The sequence below is a fragment of the Gopherus evgoodei genome, chromosome 1 (assembly GCF_007399415.2).
Source record: "Gopherus evgoodei ecotype Sinaloan lineage chromosome 1, rGopEvg1_v1.p, whole genome shotgun sequence".
NCBI lineage: Eukaryota > Metazoa > Chordata > Testudines > Testudinidae > Gopherus > Gopherus evgoodei.
Window position 1 is genome coordinate 248421690 of NC_044322.1, and position 22421 is coordinate 248444110.

General features: G+C 41.1%; 1 protein-coding gene across 11 annotated transcripts in view; it reads left to right on the forward strand.

Moving 5' to 3' along the window:
* Nucleotides 1-22421, forward strand: part of EPS8 (epidermal growth factor receptor pathway substrate 8) — a 227864-nt gene that overhangs the window by 187345 nt on the left and 18098 nt on the right. For all 11 annotated transcript variants that reach the window (XM_030542160.1, XM_030542186.1, XM_030542177.1 and 8 more), the window contains 2 exons: nt 2706-2817; nt 5185-5328. In XM_030542160.1, the coding sequence (XP_030398020.1) occupies nt 2706-2817; nt 5185-5328 (256 nt within the window). The remainder of the gene's footprint in view (nt 1-2705; nt 2818-5184; nt 5329-22421) is intronic.

Below are 22421 nucleotides of genomic sequence, written 5' to 3' on the forward strand. Positions count from 1 at the left end.
GGTACAAGTGAAGGTGTAAATTTAAACAAATATAGTTATACTGGTCCAATGTAGACACTCATTCCTCTACAAAAGTGCATTATTTTTGGTTTAGCTCATGTTACTTGGGAAGAAGTTTAAGCTAAACTGAAAAAAGTCAATCTTCTCCAGAATAAAAATGCGTACACAGTAGGGATTGTACTGGTACAACTATATGATATATTTGATACCATTTTCCTGTGTAGACAAGGTCTTAGCTATGTGGGAGGGGTGAGAGGGGGAGGCCGGTAAAGTCCTTATAACTGTTGTGTTAACTAGTTGATTTCAAAATTGTATTGAAGCAATTGTGGAGAGATGTGAGAGCTTAAGTAGAAGGGGGTAGGGAGGAGGGTGGCCTGGAGAAGAAGAAAACAAACTGCCCATTTCAGTTGCAGGTTGCATATTCTCAAGCACTTTTAACTTGCTTTTTATTGATAGAAGCTAAATTGGTAATTTTTCAACACTTCAAAGTTAGTTTTTGTAATGGAAGGTGAGTTGATATTGGCTGCTGGACCACAAACTGCTGCTATAAACTTCTTTGACAAAGAAGGGTTCCATGTAATCCCCAATTAAAAAAAAAAAAGAAAAAGGAGAGAGAGAAAGAGAGAAGGACGCTTAAATTGAATGAGCCATTCACTAACGGGCTAGGGTGTGTAACGGGAGGCTACTGATGCATACTTCTTGGGTGGTGGAAGGCAGTTGCCTTTTGATCTCGGGTGTATCAGTAATGGACACCTGGGATGCCTGGTTTACATAATCACTCTGACACAGGAGGACTAGTGAATATGCTTTCTAATGAAGTTGTGTGGTGTTTCAGCATACGTGTAAATCCAGCTCCAGGAGCCTCCCAGTCTGCTTGTGCTTGATTGTGCTTTCCTAAAATAAAATAAGCTCATTTTTTGCACCAACGTTTGTAACATAGTATCTGAGAAAGCTTTGCAACCAGTTGCAGCCTACATCGGAAAATGCAGCATCGTATCTAATTGGTAATGTGGTGGAGCAGCAGTGAAGGTGCATGTGCAGTGGGCAGGTTTCACAGAGAATAATCAAGCATAAGTAGACTGGGAGGATCCTGGTTCTGGATTTGAAAGGTGGGATTTTCACTGGCCTCTCTCTGCTCTAGGAAATTTACCACTGGTTTCAACAGGAGCAGAGTTAAAGCTGTACTGAAAGCTTCTGAAAATCCCACCTGGATTTTTTTTCTATTGGGAGAGTAATTGGAGTGAGGGTTAGAAACTGCAAACAGTGGGATGAGTTTGAAAAGGCAGCACAAAAATGTGTAAGGACCATCAGGAGGGTATTAGTCATTCACTGAAATGGCAAGAAGGCAATCAGAAACTGCATAAACCAATAAAGTGGTTTAAAAGTGAGTACAAAATAGGCAAAACTGAGATTGCTATCCTCTCCTTTGACATTGTAATGACTTAATTATGGTTTTGGGTATGAACATTGTTCATATCATGTTTTCCCTTTCCTCCCTCACATGTGCTAATTGCTTTCAGTGTATTGTTTTTTCTTTCAAACCTATATATAGATTTACAATCTAATTATGACTATGCCTCTGTTCTGCTCTTCAAGTAAAATGAGACAGTTCTCCACAGCCAAAAATAGCTAGGTAACTACTGGAGTACTCAAGGACGTGCTTGGGATCAGTAGTTACAATCAGTGAACCGCCAACCCCAAAAATTCATTCACCTCTCCATGGTGTGACGTTATGTCCAGCATTTCAAAATCATTATTTGTTTACTGTTTACATTATCCACTAGTTCATGAACTCTTCTACGTGGTGGTTTTGATGTGTATGTCATTTGCTTTAGGTGCATATTGCTTTTGTTTCTTTTAGAAGCTTTTTTGGGGGGAGGGGAGCTTTTGACCTCAAAGACTTGGTTGTACAGCTGAGAACCAACTAGCTCACTTTCCAAAAGGAATCTGGACAGATCTTTCCTCATGAAATGAGACTGCTGTACTCTGTATTCTTCATCCCACTAAGTTTTATATGAATCTTACCTTTAACTGCTCATAAGACATTTTAAATTCTTGCTTGAGGTAATGACTCTGGGCTATTAGTTGATGTGCAGTCTTATGGACAAATAAGGAAACTTACCTGTGGTTTACAATTTTTGACATTTGCAATTTAGTTTGATTGGATTTAATGCTGAAAATCATTCATTCTGTCTGCAGTCATTGAGACATTACAAACAATTGATTTGAAATGTAAATTGTGATGCACTCTAGAGAGTGCAGTCTCTCTTTAAGCAAGTAAGATGCTTTGTAAATTACTACAAATTGTAAACCTTTCCCAATATATCAGTTTGCTTCATTACACAAGACAATTAAATCCAGTATAATCTTTTACAGGAATACAGCTATAAATCTGATGCATGCATTTGATTTACCTTAATGCAATGACATCTGCTAATCTTTAAATTATTACAGTATTTACTGCAAGTTCTGAGCTAACCATTATTATCAACTCTTGATGTCTATGAAACTCAGTTAATACTTTGTCTTTTGCTGGCTCTTTAATGTTGTAATGGGTGATTGTACTGTGCATTGGTAAATTCTATGGCAATAAAGTGCCCTAAAATAGGTTAGCAGGATACAGCTTGCTTAAATGTTTTATTTTTTAAATTGCTTACTTCTCTTGCAAGTCTAGCAGAATAATGGTTGGGTTGTTTGCTTTGTAGAAATTATGAAGCACACAGTAAGGCACAGCCCAAGAGATATGCCAAATCCAAGTATGACTTTGTGGCAAGAAACCACAGTGAACTTTCTGTCTTGAAGGATGATATTTTAGAGGTAACGTAGTACACAGAAATGAAATTTCTAATACTTCCCAGAACTGAGGGCATCGTCTCTGTGGGCAATGTGAACGTTTTAGGTGATGACTTCTGACATGCTCATCTGAATTCTTCTGTAGGAATATGGAAAGTTCTATTATTTTGTCTTGTATCTTAGTCAAGATGCATGGGGATTCCATGCTGACCTATCACTTGTTGCTATAGACCTCATCTTTAATAATTGGTTGGGATTTCACAGCCTTCTGCAATATGAATTTTAATACTAATAATCTTTGTATAACAAGAGAGCCTAGAGCCCTCATCCTTCCAGTCATTGTTCATACACATGGAGGGACAGTCTCTCTCTTGGAGAGATTACAATTTAAATAGACAAGCCAGGCAACAAGGGGGGTGGAGGGGGGGGGGAAGGAGAAACAAAGGCACAGAGAGATAAAGTTCTTGCCTGAGCTCTTGCATAGCAGTGGCAGAGTCAGACCTGGGTCCTCTGACTACTAGCCCAGTTCCCTATTCTTGGAGCAATGCTATCTCTCCAACTATTTACCTTTCCAAAATGTCATGATATCCTTGGGTTATTGATATCCTTGGCCAGCAGTTTAGAATGCATACGTTCACCTTTAAGGGTGTCTCACCTTCTCACACATATCTCTCTGCTTACTTCCACTATGCCCCTTACATGGGGAATGCCCCATCTGAACTGATCTGTACGATCACTCCTCTTTTTTCCTCTTCCACATCCCACCTCTGCTAAGTGCCTCAAAGAAACCAAGCCCTTATGGGCTATCTCTACACTTGGAGCTGGCGGGTGTGATTCCCAGTTCGAGTAGACCTACCTGTGCGAGCTCACAAATAGTGGTGTAGCCCCAGTAGCATGGGCAGCAGCAAGCAGCAGCATGGGCTAGCCACCCAAATACAAACCTACTGTTACTCAGGACAGTGAGCCCATGCCACCACTTGAGGATGCCTGTGCTGCCGTAGCTACGTTACTGTTGTTCACAAATGAGCTCAGCTAGAGTTAGCAAGAGTGTGTCCATTCAAGCTGGGAATCACACCCCTAGCTTCAAGTATAACTGCAGCTATTCAGGGACAGAAAGAGATGTTTGGTACTTCATAATATATAATTTAAAAAAATTGCACTTAATCAAATATTCTTTTTTTATTTATGTCGATCTCCCTCCTGCCTTTATAGATCACTAGTTAGGCTATAAGATCTTTGGGGGAGGAACTGTGTATTTATACCTGTAAGTATAGTGCCAGCTACATTGGCACCTGAATCCTGAGTTAAACCACTAAATGCAAATATTAATTATGGTGATACAAAGGGGGGGTCTACAGTGATTCCTTTGAGGCATCAATAAGAGCTGTGTCTTGGCACTATAATCAATTATTTGTATTTCTAAAGTGTTCTCGACTATTGACTGTGGTGGAAGCATTTCATTTCTATACTGGTGGGAAGTCTCCTGTGGAGATTAGAATAATTCTTTAGCTGAATTGAGCATGAGGGATAATATATCTCAAGCTTAACTTAATTATTAAAAGGCAGCATAATTCAGTAAGTTCCCACACCAGAAATCCCCAATTACCCAGCACCCAACGTTCCATAAATACAATCACAACATCCCCAAATAAAACCAAAAAGGAGACAAAAAAGTCTTCTAGTTAGCTCAGAAAGAGTGGGTGAACTGGAGGAAGCAAGTGAATTACATTAAAAATGCACTTGCCCACTATTAAATCTTAAAGATCAATTATAGACAAGATTAAAAAAAACCCTTCAATGTCATTTTTCTTGTATAATTACTGGTCAGACGTGCATTAGAAACACGGACTGTTTAGAGGCAGTAAACAATGTATTTCTATATTAATGAATCAGCAAACTGGGAAGATTTCAGATAAAGTTTGTTCACTACGTTTGGGCCACTCCCTGTCTGTTGACTGGCATGCATCTAAGATTTGATTTGGTTAGATTATTTCTTATTATGTCAGTGTAGAGGTCACCAAACAGTTTGTGCACTTCTGTGATGTTCTGTCCTAAGCAAAATCTGGTGTACAGGTTAATTTTTTGTTGTCATGAATCAGGTTGACCTGAGACAGACACAGTTAGAAACGGCAGTAGAAAATTTGTGCCCTCCCGCCAGTGATTGCAATCAATATAATAAAAAAGGAAATGGGGATCATGGAAAGTGGGGAGGGAGCAAAGGCATATGATGAGCAAGGAACTAAATCTGACTGAACAATTGACAGGTGCTGGACCAGATCCTGCAACGACAGGACTTTGCTTTAAGTGTTGCTGCGCAAGCCTCAAAACAAGCCTGATATAAACGTCATTCAACCTTTTAACCTGACTTATTGTTGTTTCAAATGTTTTCAGATCCTCGATGACAGAAAACAATGGTGGAAAGTTCAAAATAAAAATGGCCTTGCAGGGTTTGTGCCAAATAACATCTTGGATCCACTGCGACCTCAGGAACCTGGTTTAGGACATTCTGAACCTGCATACAGTCACACCATACAGGTATCCTTTGTTCCTTAGAAAAAAATCCATTTATAGTTTTAATGATGGAGTAGGGTAAGGTGGTTCAAAGCAGGACTTGGAACAGTAACAGAAATCTGTAAATTCTATTGCAACCTCAAAATTCCCATTGCTCTATATAAGTTAAATTTTATTTCTCTGTTACATAGAGTCTAAAATAAAAATAACATTGACAGAATTTGTAATAGGTCAAATCTTTTGCTTTGAATCTTCTGCTTCTGTTTTCTGATTGACAGACATCAAATATTTGTAACCTAATATGTATGTTGTACATTTATTTTAATTGCAAATACCTTTCATATGTTGATAGCTGTTGATGCCAAAGAAGGAGTTTGAATTATTTAAGGTAGGGTTAACTTAATTCCCTCTCAGAGAGTGAATTTTAGTGTATCCTTTAGTTTCTGTCCTTTTTTGCGTGTTGTATGTATATCTATTAGTCTGTAATAGCTAATTCTCACAGTTTTGGAATTTATAAGTGAATAGGTGTAGATCTCTGTGTGATTCTGTGGGTGCCACGGAATCATGTGTTTGCTGATTGAATTTATGGAGCAATCATTTCTCAGCGATAGCCCCAGAGCACCAACAGAAAAATTTGCCCTGATGCTTGTCTCAAAGCATTTGGCCTAATTTTGTTTTTCTTTTACATAATGGTATTTTATCTGCTTGTTATATACACAGAGCACAATCAATACTGCAATGGTAAATTACAAGGGTTCTTTACATCCATATAATTACTCATGTGAATAAGGTTTTGCAGGATAAGAGCCAAATACATTTTTTTACACTGTCGTAACAGGCCAACAGCACTCATTTAGCTGGAGATACCATGTTTTTTGAGAGCTTGTTGTTTTTTCTTTCTACTGTGTTGGTTCTAGAGATGGGCATGCCAGTTAAGATAAAGCAGAATTCCCAACTCTGCCCCTGAACCAAACTTTGATCCAAAATGCAAACCAAACTTCAACTGAAACTTTGTGGTTAACCTGGTTCCCCATCATACATTTCCTTGCACCTCTGCTTTCTAGTTTCCAGTTCAAAATAGAAATGCTCATCTATTATTGTTCAGTGTTTGTATTGTGAGGCATCTAGAGGTCCTAATCAAGGCTCTGCTGCTAGGTGCTGTCCACATACATCATGCAAAAGAAAGTGCAGCCTTCTATGCTATTTCTGGCCTGACTAGGGATACCTGAGCATGTCTTGTGAAATTAGTCTCGTAATATTTCCTGGCTAGTATTGAAAACCCAGTCAGTTCAGATAAAGTACTTTTGGATAAGTATCCAAAAGTTTGAGCACTTACTTGAACTTGAGTCTGATCAGTAGTGCATATAAGTGAATGGGAGTCTTTCCATTGAGCTCATTGGACTGTGAATCAGGTCTTTTATGAAATTTGCCTCTCACTAGCTGTTTTCCAGTAACATTCGAGCTCTTCCTCTGAATAAATTCTGTTTTCTTCTGTGTGAAATGAAGCATGTATGTGTAGTGTTTTTCAAACTCTGTTTAAATTTTTTTTTTGTTTTTTTTGGTTTTTTTCTTACTCAAGTGCATGTGTTTTCAGTTTGTTTGTTTGTTTTGGAACAACTTACCAAAAAAAAGTAAGCAGGTCTTGTCGGGACATCGTTTAGTAGAAGTTCTTAAAACGTTTTGCATGATTCACTCCAGATTTTGGAGGATTTCATGAAATAATGAAACAATATCAAAAAATAGAAGTTTGTGTTTTCACTAATTTCAAAGAATCATAGAAATTAGAAATGGGTAATAACGATCTTTAATGCCATAGTCCTTCCACTCCCTTACCATTGTGGATTATTCCCAACAGTTCATTGTACTTCTGCTTTGTCCAGTTTGAAATAATCCAAATGCACCACTTCCCTTATGAAGCTATTCTAGTTCTCGCAGGGAATTTTCTTTTATTCACCCTAATTGTTCCATTCCTTATCTTCAGCCTGTTGCTTGATTTGTCGATGCCGCTGGTGGCTATGTAACCCAAAAGAAAGAACCTACATTTGAAACATAAGAACAGCCATACTAGGTCAGACCGAAGGTCCATCTAGCCCAGTATCCTCTCTTCCAACAGTGGCCAATGCCAGATAAGTCCAAATCCTATACAACTGTACATACTAAAAATAAAAAAGCAACAGTACAGGAAATAATGCACAAGGAAAGCGTTCCCCAGGCAGCTGCAGGCTGTACTTTGCTCATTATTATTGTTTGATCATTTTAAAATAATCACTAAATAGTCATCATCCGAACGTTTGCTCTCTGAGGCAAATTACATTTGGCAGTACCATAATTTATAATGTTATCTAAAAAATCACCTGCGATTCAGTGCATTACAAACTGTTGCCTAGATTTATAGTCCTGAATGAGGAAGGTCTTTACAAACCCAGGTACAAGTTACTAATGTCACCTTCTATTTCCTGTTGAAGATTATAAACTTAAGTGCTCCTGAGCCTTTTCTGTCAGATATTAATATGACCCATATTAACATAGCATCTGTGCACATCACTGTTTTTAATATGTTTAGCCTGTGAAGTATGGAAGTGCTATTATCCCCATTTTACTAAGGGAGAGATGAGGCACAGAAAGACTAAGTGACTTGCTAAAGATCCCCCAGGAAGTCTTTGGGAGAGCAGGGAATTGAACCTGGACCTCCTGAGTTCCAGACTGGCACCATAACCTTCTTTTGTCTTCTCTGAATGTGAATGGTGTGAGCACTGGCTTCTGTACAACCAGTTCCAGTGCACCCAAGTGCTGAGCAGGCTTCTCCATGCTTTCAAACACAACTTCTGCGTTAGCACTGGCATGCATGAGGCCTGTCAGATGTGACGAATGCTGTGGGCATTTTTGATTTAGTTATTTATTTGTCTATTCATTTAATGTGTCCCTGGTGGTCTGCAAAGCAAATGTGACAGCAGGGAAAATCCACTTCCTGGTGCTAAGGCATTAAGGCCCCACTGAGACTGTCAAACTCATTTTTCTTATGATTTTTGTCCAGATGTAAACCCTCTCTTGGAGAGGTGAATAGGTAGGGCAGGGGTCGGCAACCCTTCAAAGAAGAAGAGCCATTTTTTTTGTTTTGTCTTTGACCATCACATACAAAGCTACTTGTAGAGTTAGAATTTATCAACTAGTAATAATTGAACATATTACTGTTATTGCTACTCACCAATACTTTTAACACGATTTCTGCCATTTGAATATAAACAGGACGGGATGCAGGCTCTGGCTGGGAGGCACTTACCACAGGCAGCTCTCAGCTGGCAGCGCTGCAAGGCTCAGGCAGGCAGGCTGCCTGCCTGCATGCTGTGGCCCCACGCTGCTCCCGGAAGCGTCTGGCTGCTGACACATCTCTGTGTGGCCCTGGTGAGCGGGGAGGCATCTCTGAGCGCTGCCTCTGCCCTCAGCACTGCCCTCACATTGATTTCCAGCCAATGGGAACTATGGGGGCAGTGCTTGCGGTTGCTGCCCCCCCTCCTCCCAAGGGGCACCGGGAGACATGCCAGCAGCCAGCCACTTCCAGGAGCGGCATGGGGCCAGAGCCCTGCTGTTGTAAGCACCTCCTGGCCAGAGCCTGTGCCTTGCAGCCCCTCAGAAAACAGCTGCCCATAAACAGGCAGCCAAAAAGCCATATGCATCTCTGGAGCCACAGGTTGCTCACCCCTGAACTAGGGCATTAATGATTGCACTTAATTACTTTAATATATGCAAGAGAGCCTTTTGCTTACCTGCAGTTGTGTTTGCTCTGCTGGTGACCTCTGTCAGTACACACTGAGTTAAATTTTGGATTGAACTCTTAAACCTCTTCATGGACTGGTCCAAGATAGTTACCTGATAGTGAGTCCTTGCTGCCTTTGGAGATGGTGATCGATGCAGCAGACTTACAAGATAGGCGAGCCACTAGCCCAGTCTACTTCTGCAGCCCAAGGTCTGTGGAATGCTCTCCCCTCTAGTCTAGTATGAACTGTGGAATTTCAAACTACACCTCTACTCTGATATAACGCTGTCCTCGGGAGCCAAAAAATCTTACCGCGTTATAGGTGAAACCGCATTATATGGAACTTGCTTTGATCCACTGGCGTGTGCAGCCCCCACCCCCCTTCAGCGGAGTACTGCTTTACCACATTATATCCAAATTCATGTTATATCAGGTCATGTTATATTGGGCTAGAGGTGTACTAAACAAAGACATTCAAAATACCAAAATAGTAACATTTTCTTTTAGATCTTTCAGTGTGGCACACTGGTTCTTGTGTATGGATTTTATGCTACTGTGACTTGTTGTCATAGCCTCTTACGATTTTAGCTATTTAATGTGCGTTTGTTACTGTGGAGCAGCAAAGATATTTTGTCTGATGTCAAATAAATAATACATTATGCATATTCATAATTTGCCGTGCAATCTAATCATTTCCCTTCTTTTAGTAATAACATTTCTGGTGGAAATATAGTAGATACAATAATTGTGCATTTTATTATTTTTTCAAAAAGTAAAATTGAGAGATGTGATTAAAAAGTTGTATGACATGGTGGATACGGCCCTGTGAGGCAGAGGAGTATTATACCCATTTTATAGATGAGTTCAGGTACAGAGGGCAAAATTTGACTCAATGAGATTTAGGCTCCTCAGCTACTTGTGAAAATAGGAATTAGTGCCCAAGTGTCTCATGGACCTTTTGAATATTTTATACAAAGGAGCTTAAATGACTTGACAAATGTCACCAAGGAATTTGGTGAAAGAACTGGGAATTGAACTTTGACATCCTGATTTCCAGCCCACTGCTTTAACCCCAAGCCCATTTCTTTTTTAATCCTTTGCAAGTCTGTGCTGTGGTGAATGAGAGAGGTCCTTATATAGTTATATGCAAATATAGGCTATCCATATTTTTTGCAAATTGTTAGAGATTACTCTAATCCAATGAAGCAATTGAATGTAGAGCTATATGTAGAACACATTTTTTGCTTTACTGGCAATTCCAAATAACTGGGGGCATGAGGAAAATTATTTTGGGTCTAACCAAAGCCAATATATTTTTTTTTTATTTTCAGCTAGTTGAATTTTTTTTTTAAATAAAATTTCTGGTTGAACAAAATGTTTCATTAGATCGAGTGTTTTAATATTTTAAATACATTTACATTACATTTTCAAATAAATAGTCATTTTGAACCAAAAAATAAAAATATTTTCTTCAGAAAATAATTGGTTTTTCATTTTGACTGTTTTGGAATTTTTTTTACATGAACAATTGTCAAAATGGATGCAATTCACAAAACTTTTTTCATAGAGTCATAGATGTATAGGACTGGGAGGGACCTGAGTAGATCATCTAGTCCTGCCTCCTTAACCTCCTTATAGTTGGGAGGTTTTTCCTAATGTCCAACTTACATCACCTTTGCTTCAATTCCAGTCCATTGCTTCTTGTCCTATCCTCAGAGGTTAGCAAGAACAATTTTTCACCCTCCTCCTTGTAACACATTTTTATGTACTTGAAAACTATTATGTCTATCTTCTCTTCGCCAGACTAAACAAATCCAATTTTTTCAATCTTTCCTCATAGGTCAGGTTTTCTAGACCTTCAGTCATTTTTGTTGCTCTTCTTTGGACTTTCTCTAATTTGTCCACATCTTTCCTGAAATGTGGTACCCGGGATAGGACACAATACTCCAGCTGAGACCTTATCAACGTGGAGTAGAGCAGAAAAACTACTTGTCTTGGCTTGCAACATTCCTGCTAATATATCTCAGAATGAAGTTCACTGTTTTTTCAACAGTGTTACACTGTTGACCCATATTTAGCTTGTGATTCACTATAGCCCCTAGATCTTTCTGCAGTACTCCTTCCTAGGCAGTCATTTCCCCTTTTGTATGTGTGCAACAAATTGTTCCTTCCTAAATGGAATAATTTGCATTGTCCTTATGGAATTTCATCCTATTTCAGGCCATTTCTCCAGTTTGTCCAGATCATTTTGAATTTTAATCTTGTCCTCCTAAACACCCAACCCCTCCCAGCTTAGTATTGTCCTCAAACTTTATAAGTGTACTCTCTTTGGCATTATCTGAATCATTGGTGAAGATATTGAACAGAACCAGACCAGGACCAATCCCTGCGGAACCATACTCGATATGCCTTTCCAGGTTGACTGTGATCTCCTGTTTCAGTATTACTGAATCTTCATTTTTCACCCCCCAAAAAAAGTTTCAGCCAAAAAATGTGTCCAGCTCTAATTGATTGTGTTGTACAGTTGAACTCAGAAAGCCACTGGGATTTCTCAAGGGCTGCTGTTAGATATGGTGGTGTTTAATATCTTGAGAAATGACCTAGAATAAAGCAATGATAAAATTTACCAAAGGTACATGTGTAAGATTGGTGGTTGACACAGGAAATACCCCCAGGATCTTCAAGGAATTTAGTGTTGACAATTACACATTTTTATGCCATTTGCAATTCTGAAGAATTGCAAAGCACTTAACAGACTTTGTCAATTAGAAATCAATTAAAATATGCTGTATATTAGGTAGATGCTTTCACTTCTCCTATATTGCAGGTATTACTCCAGAGGGAATTCTGTGCCAAAAAATTAAAAATTCTGTGGACAATATTTAAAATTTTGCATATATTATTTATCAAAACAACACAATAGTATCACACCAGTTGAAATAAATTACCAAAATAATTCAAAGATACCTGTGAACAAGTATATCTGTAACAATACAGACAACAAACAAAGGGCTTGTCTACATCAGAAAGTTGCAGCGCTGGTGAGGGAGTTACAGCGCTGCAACTTTGAAGGTGTACACATCTGCAGGGCATCACCAGCGCTGCAACTCCCTGTTTGCAGCGCTGGCCGTACTCCCGTTTTGTCTCGGGTGTAGAGGATCCAGCGCTGGTGATCCAGCGCTGGTAATCCAATGTAAACACTTACCAGCGCTTTTCTTGAGCTCCGTGGAAGGAGGAAGCCTCTGGTAATCAAGCTGGTCTCCTTCCCCAGCTTGCTCTCGCGTTCCGGGAACCCCGAGCAAGCAGGTCTCCTTCCCTGCGGTTTGCAGGGGGTTCGGGAACGCGAGAGCAAACCGCAGCGAAGCTGGTCTCCTTTCCCGGTTTGCTCTCTCGTTCCCAGAACCCCGAACAAGCAGGTCTCCTTCCCTGCGGTTTGCAGGGGGGTTCGGGAACGCGAGAGCAAGCCGGGAAAGGAGACCAGCTTCGCCGCGGTTTGCTCTCCCGTTCCCCGAGCAAGCAGGTCTCCTTCCCTGCGGTTTGCAGGGGGTTCGGGAACGCGAGAGCAAACCGCGGCGAAGCTGGTCTCCTTTCCCGGTTTGCTCTCTCGTTCCCAGAACCCCGAACAAGCAGGTCTCCTTCCCTGCGGTTTGCAGGGGGGTTCGGGAACGCGAGAGCAAACCGGGAAAGGAGACCAGCTTCGCCGCGGTTTGCTCTCCCGTTCCCCGAGCAAGCAGGTCTCCTTCCCTGCGGTTTGCAGGGGGTTCGGGAACGCGAGAGCAAACCGCGGCGAAGCTGGTCTCCTTTCCCGGTTTGCTCTCGCGTTCCCCGAACCCCGAGCAAGCAGGTCTCCTTCCCTGCGGTTTGCAGGGGGGTTCGGGAACGTGAGAGCAAACCGCAGCGAAGCTGGTCTCCTTTCCCGGTTTGCTCTCTTGTTCCCCGAACCCCGAGCAAGCTGGTCTCCTTCCCTGCGGTTTGCAGAGTGGTTCGGGGAACGCGAGAGCAAACCGCGGCGAAGCTGGTCTCCTTTCCCGGTTTGCTCTCTTGTTCCCCGAACCCTGAGCAAGCTGGTCTCCTTCCCTGCGGTTTGCAGAGGGGTTCGGGGAACGCGAGAGCAAACCGCGGCGAAGCTGGTCTCCTTTCCCGGTTTGCTCTCGCGTTCCCCGAACTCCCCCTTGAAGCCGCCCAACAGCGCTGCAGTGTGGCCACATCTAACACCACTTGCAGCGCTGGTTGCTGTAAGTGTGGCCACTCTGCAGCGCTGGCCCTATACTGTAACAACCAGCGCTGCAAAATTTTAGATGTAGACATGGCCAAAGATTCAGGAAATGTTTTTTGTCAAATAGATTCCTTATTAGGCATATTAATACAGAATTTTGAGTAATAATTTATTTAAACTACAATACAAAACGTAGTTTTGCACACCACAGAAGCAGTGCAATGGCTAGAGGGAGTCGGGGTAACAGAGGAGCTGAAGTAGAGAGGAGTAATTGCTGGGTAGGAGCCCTGGAGTGAACCTGGACGGTTGTTGGGTGTGGGTGGGAGAAGTATGAAACAGGGTTTTTTTTGCAGGAGAGGGATTGTTAGGGAGTTAGGAACCACTCCATGGCTGACTCCTAGCTTCTCTCATTCAGTCAGGCACATCTGCCCATCTGCATGTCCCTGCACCCCCTCTCTACCCTTTTCCCCAAGTGTCCCTGCACCCCCCCTCTGCAAATCCCTGACCTTATGCACCCTGTGCCCATGTATCCCAGCTACCCTGGCCCCTATGTGGCCCTGCACCCCCACTCCCATTCAGCCCCCCACCAGCCCTTCTGAGCCCAGTGTATGTGACCCTCCAGCAGAACTGTGTGCCTCACTCTGTTACCTCCCCATATCCCATGCCACCTCACCTGGTGCCAGGGGCAGGGGCTATGAGGACTGCAGCCTCTCTTCCTGCTCTGGCCAATGAGCTGGCTGCCCTATATTCTGGCACCTGGTGGGCTAAAGGCATAACTGCAGCTTCTCTCCAGCAGAATGTATTTTCTGTGGGGGAGGAGACAGAAAATGCAGGGGACTTGAATTCTGTGCATGTGCAGTGATTCAGAATTTCCTCCAGGAGTAAACCATAACAGAGTTGGGCTTGGTCAGTATTAAAAGGGAGATCTCCAAAGAAAAATTCAAATGCTGTAGGAGTATTTGAGCTTATTCGGGATTTGTCATGATTATAGAGCTAGCTGCACCCCTCTCCCATTTTTGGTCTCTGAGAGCACACCCTCAGGTGCCAGGCCTCATGCTCCTACCTGTCTTAGGGTGGAATTTCACAATTACACCATTCTTAGACTGGGCTCTAGGCTACAGTAGCCTATATGTCAACTATCATTACCCAGCAGGTCCAACTGGGTTTTGTCACTTGCACTTCAGTAGCCAGTGACAGAACATTCTTCTTAAAACCAAAGTTTGTTCATTAACAAACAGAGCAAAGCATTAGGGCAGTGGTCCGCAACCTTTTCATCTGCCGGGTGCCAGATGAAGGACTGTGGCGGCGGTGGAGCACCCACCGAAATGCTGTCGAATTTCTTCAGTGTTTCGGCAGCGACACCTCTCGATGACGTCACTTGCCACCGACAAGCAACGTCATCGAGAAGCATCGCTGCCGAAATGCCGCAGAAATTTGACTGCGTTTTGGCAGATGCTCCACCGCCGGCCAGGACGCGGGCACATTTAGATGCCCCCACGGGTGCCATGGCGCCCGTGGCACCATGTTGGGGACCCCTGAATTAGGGAATTCTGTCTCTTCCCTCTCCATTCCTTTTTCATCCCTCAGTACTTCTCTCTAACCATTGCAATCCTGTGGAAAACAGCAGTATGTCTGACTTGGCCTATATATTGAGACACAATCCTGGCCACTAGTTTCAATATCTAAGCACATGTGCACATATACAAACACTGGTGTGGTGGAAATAAAACCCTGCCTGCCATGGATCGATCACACCTACTTGGGTTTAGCTGGTCCCTCAATGAACCTTATCTGCCTTAGGCAGGCCTACATTATGGGGGAAAGTCGATCTAAACTATGCAATTTGAGTTACTTTAGTGGCGTAACTGAACTTGTCGTAGCTTAGATCAACTTACCGTGGGGTCCACACTACGCTGTGTTGACAGGAGACCCTCTCCCGTTGACTCCCCTTACTCTTCTCATTCTGGTGGAGTACTGGAGTTGACGGGAGAGCGATCCGCGGTCAATTTAGTGGGTCTTCACTAGACCTGCTAAATTGACCACTGGTGGATTGATCACCACATTGTCGATCCACTGGGAAGTGGAGACAAGCCCTAAGTTTTACTTTAGCTGGACGATATAGTTATGCTACCAAACCTTTTGGCTTTATAAACTCGTAAATTGGGTTCCATTTTAACAATTCTAGTTAAATCGCCTCAAATATTACAGTTTCGGCGAGAACAAATTTTAATGTCCTTTTTTCCATTCAGAACCCCCTAACACACATTTAAACAATTAGAATCAGAGATGGTTAGGCTACTAAACACTTAGAAGCTTACTGTGCATCAGTATAATACTGTATCTCCCTGATCTCGCCCGAAGAGGTTTTTTTTAACCATGAAGAACAGATGCTGTTTGTATCTATTCAAAAGTACCTTTTAAAGCAAACTGGTTACTTACTAGTGTCAGTCATTTTTCTAGTGTTTTTCTTAATGACTTCCTAAAGAAAATGTTATGTTTTAAATTCTTACCAGTCATTCTGAGGATCCTTACAAGAGAAGGCAAATGTACCAACGAACCTATCTTTTTATTTGCTTTTGCATGTGAGCACCAAGGTAGAGCTCTGTTATCCTCCGTTAGGACAAATGTCTTTTACATTCCTTGGAAAGTACCATGAAGCCTTTCTTTCAAGTCTTATTTTTTGTTTAGCTATTGACTTAATAGCTTTCTGTGAGTTCCCCCTGACACTGAGCATTTGTGCCCCCAAATTCATGTCTGTTGCCATCTGCTCTAGGTACCCATGTACTTCTCTATTGCCAACTGTTAACTTCCCTGTTGGTTGTGAAGTGTACTGTGACAAAAGGAAACACATACCAGGTGCTCATTTGGTAGTGGCCAAAGAGATGTCGTCATTTTGAACTGAGCTAGTATCTCTTTATATTATTCCTTAATAAAATGGTGTTCTATTAAATTTGTTGTCAGAACATGGGTTATTAGTGACTGCGAAGATGCCACTTTTCTATCTGAGTCGATACTGATCCTATTCTGTGTTATGCTATAAGGGGACACTTTGCTGTTAGAAGTGTTCTTGTTGGGATGTCCTGATATGTAAGTGTGTCCTGATTACTGAGAGTGGTTCAATTTCCGATTTAGTACTTTTTTTCAAGAAGTGGGAAATTAATCTTGACAATCCTGGCCAATACCACCCAACCTAAATTCTCGCTCTAGCTCTAACTGTCTGCAGTGTTCTTCACTTCCTGCCCTAAATATTGATGTATTGCTGCTATGCACTGTTATACTGCTGCCATGTTTCATCTCAGAGGTAGTTAGTAGTCTGACAGTGCAAAGCAATTTTATTTTGTATCTCTGTGTGTGTATATATATATTTAAATCACATATGGGGAGAAGGAGAGTATGTATGTGTGTATTTGGACAATATGTCATCTCAATAAAGTACCCATGGATCCCCTGGGACAGAAGTTGATGTGTGTACACACAAGATTTTTATCACAAACTATTTCTCCCTAAAGCAAAACATTTCTCTGAGTATATGTTTTCCCTGACAGGTTTCAGAGTAGCAGCCGTGTTAGTCTGTATCCTCAAAAAAGAACAGGAGTCCTTGTGGCACCTTAGAGACTAACAAATTTGCTTGAGCATAAGCTTTCGTGGGCTACAGCCCACTTCTTCGGATGCATAGAATGGAACATATATTGAACAGATATATATACACATACAGAGAGCATGAAAAGGTAGGAATTGTCTTACCAACTCTGAGAGGCCAATTAAGTAAAAGAAAAAAACTTTTGAAGTGATAATCAAGATAGCCCAGAACAGACAGTTTGATAAGAAGTGTGAAAATACTTACAAGGGGAGATAGATTCAATGTTTGTAATGGCTCAGCCATTTCCAATCCCTATTTAAGACTAAATTGATTGTATCTAGTTTACATATCAATTCCAGCTCAGCAGTTTCTCCTTGGAGTCTGTTTTTGAAGCTTTTCTGTTGCAGAATTGGCACCCGCAGGTCTGTCATTGAATGACCAGACAGGTTAGTGTTCTCCTACTGGTTTTTGTGTGTTAGGATTCCTGATGTCAGATTTGTGTCCATTAATTCTTTTGCATAGAGACTGTCCGGTTTGGCCAATGTAAATAGCAGAAGGGCATTGCTGGCACATGATGGCATATATCACATTGTAGATATGCAGGTGAACGAGCCCCTGATGGCGTGGCTGATGTGATTAGGTCTGTCATAGTATAATTCCCCACTCTGAACCTTAGCATCCAAAAGATGGGGTACCAGCATGAATTCCTCTAAGCTCAATTACCAGCTTAGTACTTGTAGCGCTGCCACCAACCAGGAATTCCAGTGCCTGGTACACACCGGTCCCCCCAAAACCTTGCCCGGGGACCCCCAAGACCCAGTCCCTCTGGATCTTAACACAAGGAAAGTAAACCCTTTCCCTCACCGTTGCCTCTCCCAGGCTTCCCCTCCCTGGGTTACCCTGGAAGATCATTGTGATTCAAACTCCTTGAATCTTAAAACAGAGAGGAAAATCCACCTTCCCCCATCCTTCTCTCTCCCCCTCCCAGACTCTCCCTGAGAGAGAAAGTAATCCTAACACAGAGAGAGAATAACCTCTCTCTCCCCCTTCCCTCCTTTCTCCCCCCAATTCCCTGGTGGATCCAGACCCAGTCCCCTGGGGTCTCACCAGAATAAAAAAACAATCAGGTTCTTAAATAAGAAAAGCTTTTAATTAAAGAAAGGAAAAAAAACAGTAAAAATTATCTTTGTAAATTTAAGATGGAATATGTTACAGGGTCTTTCAGCTATAGACACTGGGAATACCCTCCCAGCCTAAGTATACAAGTACAAATTAAAATCCTCTCAGCCAAATACACATTTGCAAATAAAGAAAACAAACATAAGCCTAACTCACCTTATTACCTAGTACTTACTATTTTGAATCTATAAGAACCTGTATCAGGGAGATTGGAGAGAAACCTGGTTGCACGTCTGGTCACTCTCAGAACCCAGAGAGAACAACCACCAAATTCTAACAGCACACACAAAGCCTTCCCTCCTTCAAGATTTGAAAGTATCCTGTCCCCTGATTGGTCCTCTGGTCAGGTGACAGCCAGGCTCACTGAACTTGTTAACCCTTTACAGTCAAGAGACATGAAGTACTCCTGTTCTATTAATCCTTAACTATCTGTTTATGACAAGGTCCTATGATGATGTCACTTGAATAGATCTATGGACAGAGTTGGCATCGGGCTTTGTTGCAAGGATAGGTTCCTGGGTTAGTGTTTTTGTTCAGTGATGTGTGGTTGCTGGTGAGTATTTGCTTCAGGTTAGGGGGTTGTCTGTAAGTGAGGACAGGTCTGTTTTCCCAAGATCTGTGAGAGTGAGGGATCATCTTTCAGGATAGGCTGTAGATCTTTGATGATGCGCTGCAGAGGTTTTAGTTGGGGGCTGAAGGTGACAGCTAGTGGTGGTCTGTTGTTTTCTTTGTTGGGCCTGTCTTGTAGGAGGTGACTTCTGGGTACTCATCTGGCTCTGTCAATCTGTTTTTTCACTTCAGCAGGTGGGTATTGTAGTTTTAAGCATTCTTAAATGTCTGGTCATTCAATGTCAGACCTGCTGGTGGCAATTCTGCAACAGAAAAGTTTCAAAAACAGACTCCAAGGAGAAACTGCTGAGCTGGAATTGATATGCAAACTAGATGCAATCAATTTAGGCTTAAATAGGGATTGGGAATGGCTGAGCCATTACAAACATTGAATCTATCTCCCCTTGTAAGTATTTTCACACTTCTTATCAAACTGTCTGTACTGGGCTATCTTGATTATCACTTCAAAAAATTTTTTCTTTTACTTAATTGGCCTCTCAGAGTTGGTAAGACAACTCCTACCTTTTCATGCTCTCTGTATGTGTATATATATCTCCTCAATATATGTTCCATTCTATGCATCCGAAGAAGTGGGCTGTAGCCCACGAAAGCTTATGCTCAAATAAATTTGTTAGTCTCTAAGGTGCCACAAGTACTCCTGTTCTTTTGCCCTGACTGCACTGATAGAATGCAGCTATCTGCATCCAGATGTGTGCACTGCCATCCAGTTTGCAGTTTTCTTTGCCTCTTCTGTTTTTTCTCTTGACTCTCTTCTCTACATACAAGCCTTATCGACAGTTTCTCTGCCCTGAAAGTACTGTCAGTTTCTTTATGGTTTAATGTATCAGCTTGCACTAAACAGGGCTCCCACTTTGACAGTTTGTTTTCTGCCTCAGCTGGCTTTTTCAGATGCAGCGTTGGCATCGCTTCTCTTCAGCTGCTTATGTTGGCACAAAGATATCACCGTTCTGTGCCCTCTGTCACTGTGTTTGAGAGGAATCTGATTCTGTCCCATGGCCAATACTCTTCTTTGGTAGCCTGATTTTCTATTTATTATTCTTTTATAATGTATTAATTTGCATTGTGGTGGCCCTTGGATGCCCCAGTCACAGAGCTGGTCTATGTACAATTTTTGTACCCCTTAAATTATATTGGTTTGAGGTTAAAGTGATACAACACTCGAGAGTGCGAACAAAGTTATACTAGTATATAGATGTTAAACGCTAACCTATACTGGTATAGTCTTCATGGGGAAATTTACCAGCATAACTACACCTTTATCTTTATGCCACTGTGACGCCACATGTAGATGCTCTTATTCCAGAATAAGTGTGCCCACATGGGGAGTTATACTAGTATATATTATAGTGTTGTAATCCTATTCATATAGTTATGCTGGTAAATTTCCAATTGCAGACAATCCCTTACTCCCGTAAATGTAGAGGAATAAGTTATATCAGTATTATGTTAGCACCTTTCTACTGATACAGTTGAATCAACATTAGAGACATATACTGTTTTAATTATTTCACTAGAAAAATCACACCTATCATCAAAATATTTAAATCAGTACAAAAACTATGGGTAAACCAGACTGGTGGCCAGGGCCCCACTGTGCCAGGTGCTGTACACCCACATAACAAAAATATAGGTCTGACCCATGGAGAGTATCTTTTTGGAAGGAGGAAAGGGGATTTTGAAAAGGACATGTAATCAGAATCCTTACTGCCTAGAATCAGCATTAGTCAGTGAGGCCAATTTTAAACTAAGGCTTCAGGTGAATTTTCATTACATCTTTCTGAATGCAAAGAGAAAAAGATGAAGTTTCTTTGTGAAGTTTATGATGTGAGTGCAAATTAATCTGATGCTTTGATGTAACATAGGAATTTATCGCATGATTAACTCTTAAGTTGAACTGCTTTGGGTGTATTATAGGTATGTAAACTTACGTACCTTCAAAAGCAGCACAGAGTCCTGTGACACCTTGTAGACTAACAGACGTCCATACCTTGTAATGAGACACATTGTTGAGGTTCTTTATAGTACACAAAAACAAGGAAATACAAAGGACAAAGTGTGTAATTATCTCTGAGGCTTACTGAAAGGACACTGGAAGAAAGCAGTGTGCAACAGAAAAAAAAGGAAAAGTTATTCTAAGTTCAATATTTTGGCCTGCAATATGTGAAATGTGTTTTGGAACATTTTCCAAAAAAATGTAACCAGTGTTAGAGCTCAATTCTGGTCTTGATTTTATGCCTGGATCCCACTACTTCAGTGGGAGACATTTGCATGTGAAATTTGGCCTTAAATGGATATTGTGTGTGTGTGTGTGTGTGCGTGTGCATGTGTACAGACACACAAACTAATAAATTGCAGTATCTCAAGTATCCGGAGAAATGGCTATATTTCCATCTTTATCTTTTTTTTTTTTTCTTGTCTGACAATGCAGCCGCAGTGACATAAGTTGTGCTAACACTTCATCTTACACGGAGAACATACTTAGGAAGATTAGTTACTTGAATAACTGACCAGTATAAGTGATAAAGTGTTATAAATAGAGAAGGAGGGGTGTTTCTTAGTGAAATTTATAGATCCACGAGGACTGTATATTTCTATTGACTTCTTAGGCTGAAGTTAAGTGTTTGGGGGGTGAGCTTGTACATAAACTTGGCTATATATATGTCATGGTTTGAACATGATATATATTCTGTTTTGTTGATGAACATGGCCAAAATATACATAGAAGATATGATGCTTCATATTTGGTGTTCTGGCAATGTTCAAGAAGTGGAGTTGGGATCTTCATTGCTTGTGTAAATAAGTTATTGTGCTGGAATGTGTCTCTGAGGAAAGATTAAACAAATGGTGCAAAGCCAAGATTCTTGACAAAGTAGCCTCCACCATGATGAGACCTTTTTTGAGATCTTTCCTTTTCATGTAAAATACAAAGTTTTCCTGAAATAACCTAATTCCAGTGCCAATAAGCTTTTCTGAAATACGTGGGGCCACATCTTCAGGGTATGTAAATTAATGGAGATATATCTGTCTGTATCAGTTGAGTATCTGGCTCAAGATTCTCTGGAAAACTAGGGCTTGAGCCTGCAATGTCCTAAGCATTCTGGCCATGATCCAGCAAAGTACTTATGCATGTAGTTTACTTTAACCATTTGAATAGTCCCATTGACCCCAGTTTCTAGGTTACACATCCTTTTCAAACAGATCCCTTTTTAAAGAGCCCTGGCAGGTCTGATGCAATACCTAAATGGTTTAACTAAGAATTAATATGAAAATGAATAATAGTGCACTGTTCAAAATTAGTAAGTATTCCCTAGATGTAGTTTCTGAATCTTTGTCTATTTCAGTTTAGGTTTCTTACCACCTGTTTCAATGTTTGTTTATTTGAATGTGAAGTGTGAAAAAAGATGTATGGTGACTAGTACTCATCTAACATTTGGTTTCATATATGTATGTTAGGTGACCAACTTTTCACCTGCTATTCTAAAGAAAAAAAAATAAGAAAGCTGATAAAGTATGCAGTCATTGGTATCAAAAGCTAATTAATGCCACTAATTGCTTTTTAAAAACTGCTGATGTGGTTAAAGTTCCAATATTGTGCTAACAATCTCATTTGATGTAATTTACTTCATTTTCCTCACAGCAATTACTGGGAGAGCTTTCAGAGGTAACACAAATTGCTATTGTATGTTACTGATTTTCTAAAATGTCTCTTTGTAGGCTGAATCTTTTGGGTTGCATCATTTCAAAAATTCAGTAGTGTA